The 4,592-nt window shown below is 25.3% G+C and overlaps 1 protein-coding gene across 1 annotated transcript; it reads right to left on the bottom strand.

The window, feature by feature from the left end:
* Nucleotides 1–2,419: 2,419 nt before the first annotated feature.
* On the bottom strand, nt 2,420–2,791 carry LOAG_12870 (hypothetical protein; the record flags this gene model as incomplete). Its single annotated transcript, XM_003148381.1, has 1 exon — nt 2,420–2,791. The coding sequence occupies one exon, from the start codon at nt 2,789–2,791 to the stop codon at nt 2,420–2,422; it is 372 nt and encodes a 123-aa protein (XP_003148429.1).
* Between the last annotated feature and the right edge of the window lie 1,801 nt (nt 2,792–4,592).

Here is a 4,592-nt window from a genome sequence, read left to right as displayed (position 1 = left end):
AGGTTGACACTATATCGATATTTGGGGTTGACACTATATCGACATTTGGGGTTGACACTATATCGACATTTGGGGTTGACATTATCGACATTTCACATCATCTGGGAATTTCTTATCTTCTGGTATAGAGTTTTGCATCATTTCCACGAACCAATCCTTAAATTTAGTAATACTTTCAGGCAGAGGAATATCCACACTGCTTCTCTTTCTTCGTCAAATTCTGCGCTACATTTATTTCTTTGCTTCGTTATCCCTCGTTACCCTAACCTCTTCTTTTTGTCTCTTCTAAGCTGATTGTCTCTCCTTCAAGCCCAATGTTGGTGCATGATGATGTTGAAATGCGATACAGTAATGATGGAATATTACTGTATTTCTTTTTTTACAGTAATTAATCTATAATCATTAAACTTTACCATATTTTGTTATTGTTGCCCAAATTTGACTTTTTATCATTTTTACAAAACTTCCCTTATCATCACAATTCAGTAGCAATACTGAGCATACAAATTGTGAGATTAAATAAGGAAAAAGGAAGAAGGAAGAAAATAAATGAAACGAAGTTAATTACCTATGCTATTTCCTGCATAAACTATCAAACAACAAACAGGCTTATTCCTCAAATATATCTAAAAATTTTAGAATTTCTTTTAATCTGCAAATTTGTTAAAATTTCACAAACTGTACGAAAAATCTTTGAAAATTTCACAAAAATGTGTTGCATTTGAACAGTGATTGTTTATTGATAACATAAATTTAATAATTTATGTTACATTTTAAATCAACAAAAATATTGATTACCATGAATGTTTAACTTCAACCATACTAATATCTTTTAATATATTTTATTCTTTAGACTTCTTTACATGGGAGAAAAATTATAAATTAATTAAAAATAAAGTTTTTATTCTTTGGACTTCTTTACTTGGAAGAAATTAATTAAAAATAAATAAATATCGAAAAACAAAACATCCATAAAATAAAAAATGATTGCATTGTAAAAATTGTGTATACAATTTAAAAGTTATCAAGTTTGATTCATTTTATTTGCTTCATATATGAATACTTAAACGAGTAAGATGCCTTTTTTTTTTTTCTAAAATTATGTCTAATTTAAAAAAAAACATTTGATGTTAAATATCTGACAAGGTTTTTTTTTATTAAAATCAGAATTACAATTGATGAAAAAAAGAAGTAAGCCTTTTCTTTATCTTCTGTCGTCCTTGATAATCATTTCCCTAATATCATCACTTAATGGTATAATCATTTTCACGCTCTCTTTCTTCTCTTATGTTTTATTTAGGTATTTAATATAATAGTATTTTCTAATATGTCCTGTTTCTCAGATCTATTCCTTTTTCTTTACATTAAAAAAATTAATTAATTTAAAAAAGGACGAAAAAAAAGACATTTGTCAACAAAAGAAAAACGTTTTCTTTAGGTAATAAATCCATGTAATTTGTTGAAAATTATTAGAATGAATAGTAAATAGTACTGTCTATTATATTACTATACGATTACTTATAGTTTCTAATAGTCATCAAATTTGTCTCCGTACATGTCCTGTTATTTTTTGACCTACTTTAAATAGTTTCCTTGAAATGAATTCAAGGAAACTATTTAACCTTTTCAACTTTAACGTATTCGATCTATTCAACAGAAATATTCTTTTTTTTTTTTNTTTTTTTTTTTTGGTTGTATTTCTTAATGCAGGAAAAGTTTCTTGTAAAGTCATTTAATTCATTTAATTTTAGTCAATCTTTTTTCAAATCAAGTCAAGTCAATCTTTTTTTTTTATTAACACGAATTTTAACATATTTGATGAATGAATAAGTTCGCACATATGAGGAATATCTTCAATGAATATTATTAAAATTGAAAAAAATATGACTCTTGTAATGGATACTGTTATGAGATATTAATTTTACAGTATAATCATACAGTAGAAATGGTAAGATAAAAAAAAAGACTCTTGCAATGGATACTGTTATGAGGTATTAATTTTACAGTATAATCATGCAGTAGAAATGGTAGGATAATTGTAAAAAGTATTGATAAATTCATCTTGAATGAGCTAATTTTTATGTCGGATTTAATTTTCAAGAAATTATTTTATTGACAAATATATATATTGCAATTATCGAATAAATATTTCAAAGTGAATTTTCTGCAATACATAAAATTAAAAAATGAATGAAATAATTTGAGTAATACTATTTCATCTATCATTATTCTCATAAATTACAATAATATAAGAGGAAGAAAAAAAAATTTAATCAAACATGAAATTTTAATTTCAAATGAATTTTATGAAATATATAAATTTAAGAAAACTAATAAAGCACTGTCATTTCAATTTAAGGTCAATGGAAAAAAAAAAAAGTAACATGAAATTAGTCAAAGGATGTAGGCCTGAACTGAATTATTTCAAAAGGGTAGAATTTTTTTTGGTTAAACTCATCATGAAAGCTTCAATTAATTCATCAATTAATAAATTTGATTTATCTGGTGGTCGAGTCACTTTATTTATTGCAATATCTGATGAATTCAAATCACCAAATATTTGAGGACAGATTACACGTAGCAATGACAATAATCCATTTTCAATTTGTTCAGATAATGGTTGAAAAAATCGAATAGCATTACCCCAAAATTGATTTAATTGACCGAATGTTTCAAGCGCGATCAAATTAACTTTATTGGTGCGTAACAGTGCATCAAGCGGTGACAGTTGATTATTACGTAGCATTGTATTTGTCACGTTTCCAATGCTATCATTATTTGAATGATGCATGATATTCTTAGCCTGTAAAATTTATTCTAATATGACTTTGAAGATATTTAATTTTTAGATTCCTAAATAAATCTAAATACCTAAATACTAATAGAAATGTAAATTAAAGATCCTAAATGAATCTAACCTAAATACTAATAGAAATGTGAATTAAGGATCCTAAATGAATCTAACCTAAATACTAATAAAAATATGAGTTAAGGAGCAATTGATCGGAATGGTTTTTACAAATGATATCGATTGCAATTTATTTTAACAAAATTTGTTCGCATTGTTATAATCTATACTAAAAATTTATCACTACCAAATCATTCATTACTTACCCAAAGATTCGGCAAAAAGACGGAAATTAAAGTGAAGAGAAGGAAAATTTGTATGGTATACATATTTCGACACGAATATAATAAGCAAATATGTTGGAAAGGATCTGAGAGTGTGTCAAATGTTTGAAACTATTTGTATTTGTTTGTTTCGATGATTAGTTGAAATGAAATGATTAGATAATTTTGGAGTCAACAAATTAGCATCATAAATTATCCTAATCGATTATTATACAGTGAAAATGAATTGGAAAATAATTGGATTAAAATGAAAGTTTGTTTTGGTATTTTATGCATTTTATAATCTTTTAACAATCATTCTATAAGAAATAAACTTGACCATATATGTAAACCTAGCAATGATGCTAATCTGAGACTTATATGCAATCCTATCAATGATACTATTCCTAAAATCATAAACACTTATTTGCTGATATTTGTTATTTCAGAAATTAACTAATGAAAGTCTATCCTTGTTATCATTTCATTTTGAACATTTTGTTGTTCCTTTTTAAAATGTTATCAATATTATATACCAAAAAAGAAAAAAAAAACGACGAGAATTTGCAGATAAATGTTAATAAATTCAGGCGTCAAAAAAAAGTATAATTTCAAAATTTAAATCTATCAATCTTAAAATGGATCTAAATTGAATATTTATCTTAAAGTATAAAAGAAAAAAAGCTATTCAAAATAAAATGCCAACTTTTATCAACGTTATCAAGTAGTATGATGATAACAAAAATTATTGCATGGCCATCTTTAACAGGAAATATATTGAATTAACAAAAACATAAACCAAATATTAGTTCTATGTTGTATTATTTCTAACATTGATTTTATTACTTATCCGAATTAGAATGAAACGACGATCAATCGATAAGTGAAAAGAAACGATAATCAAAAGACAATCAAGAAGGTGATTAAAAAAGACCATTGTCATGAGGTCAATTTTTAGTAATGATTACTTGCACATTAACTTTAAACCGAATAAAATGGTACTCTAAAAATTGAAAAAGTTTATTATACACATTTCTAAGGAAGATTAATTCGTATAATAGTGCTGTCGAAGCGAAATACTAAATGATCAGAAGTATCCTTCAATGTCGAAATTTCGGCGGCTTCATTTATGGGACAAAATCTTTCTGGCATTCAAACATCAGGAAACTTTCTTTCTTCTCAAATTTGAGGATTTGAAGGGAGAGGAGAAGAATGTTATCGTATTAGATGTCATGAACTTGGATTCGTTTTTAGTCAAATGAATCAATTTCAATATATTGCTGGATCAGTTTCAATAGCGATGTTAATATAAGGGTTAAAGATTGAAAAGATGAATGAAGGAGCAGTAATAAATTAAAATTAAAACCATGGTGTTAATTACTTTATTATTATTATTATTATTATTATTATTATTATTATTATTATTATTATTATTATTATTATTATTATTATTAATTATTATTATTATTATTATTATTATT

The sequence above is a fragment of the Loa loa genome (genome assembly GCF_000183805.2).
Source record: "Loa loa unplaced genomic scaffold supercont3.107, whole genome shotgun sequence".
In the NCBI taxonomy this organism is placed as follows: domain Eukaryota; kingdom Metazoa; phylum Nematoda; class Chromadorea; order Rhabditida; family Onchocercidae; genus Loa; species Loa loa.
The sequence above is the reverse complement of the archived record's forward strand: the minus strand, read 5'-3'. Positions and strand labels throughout refer to the sequence as shown.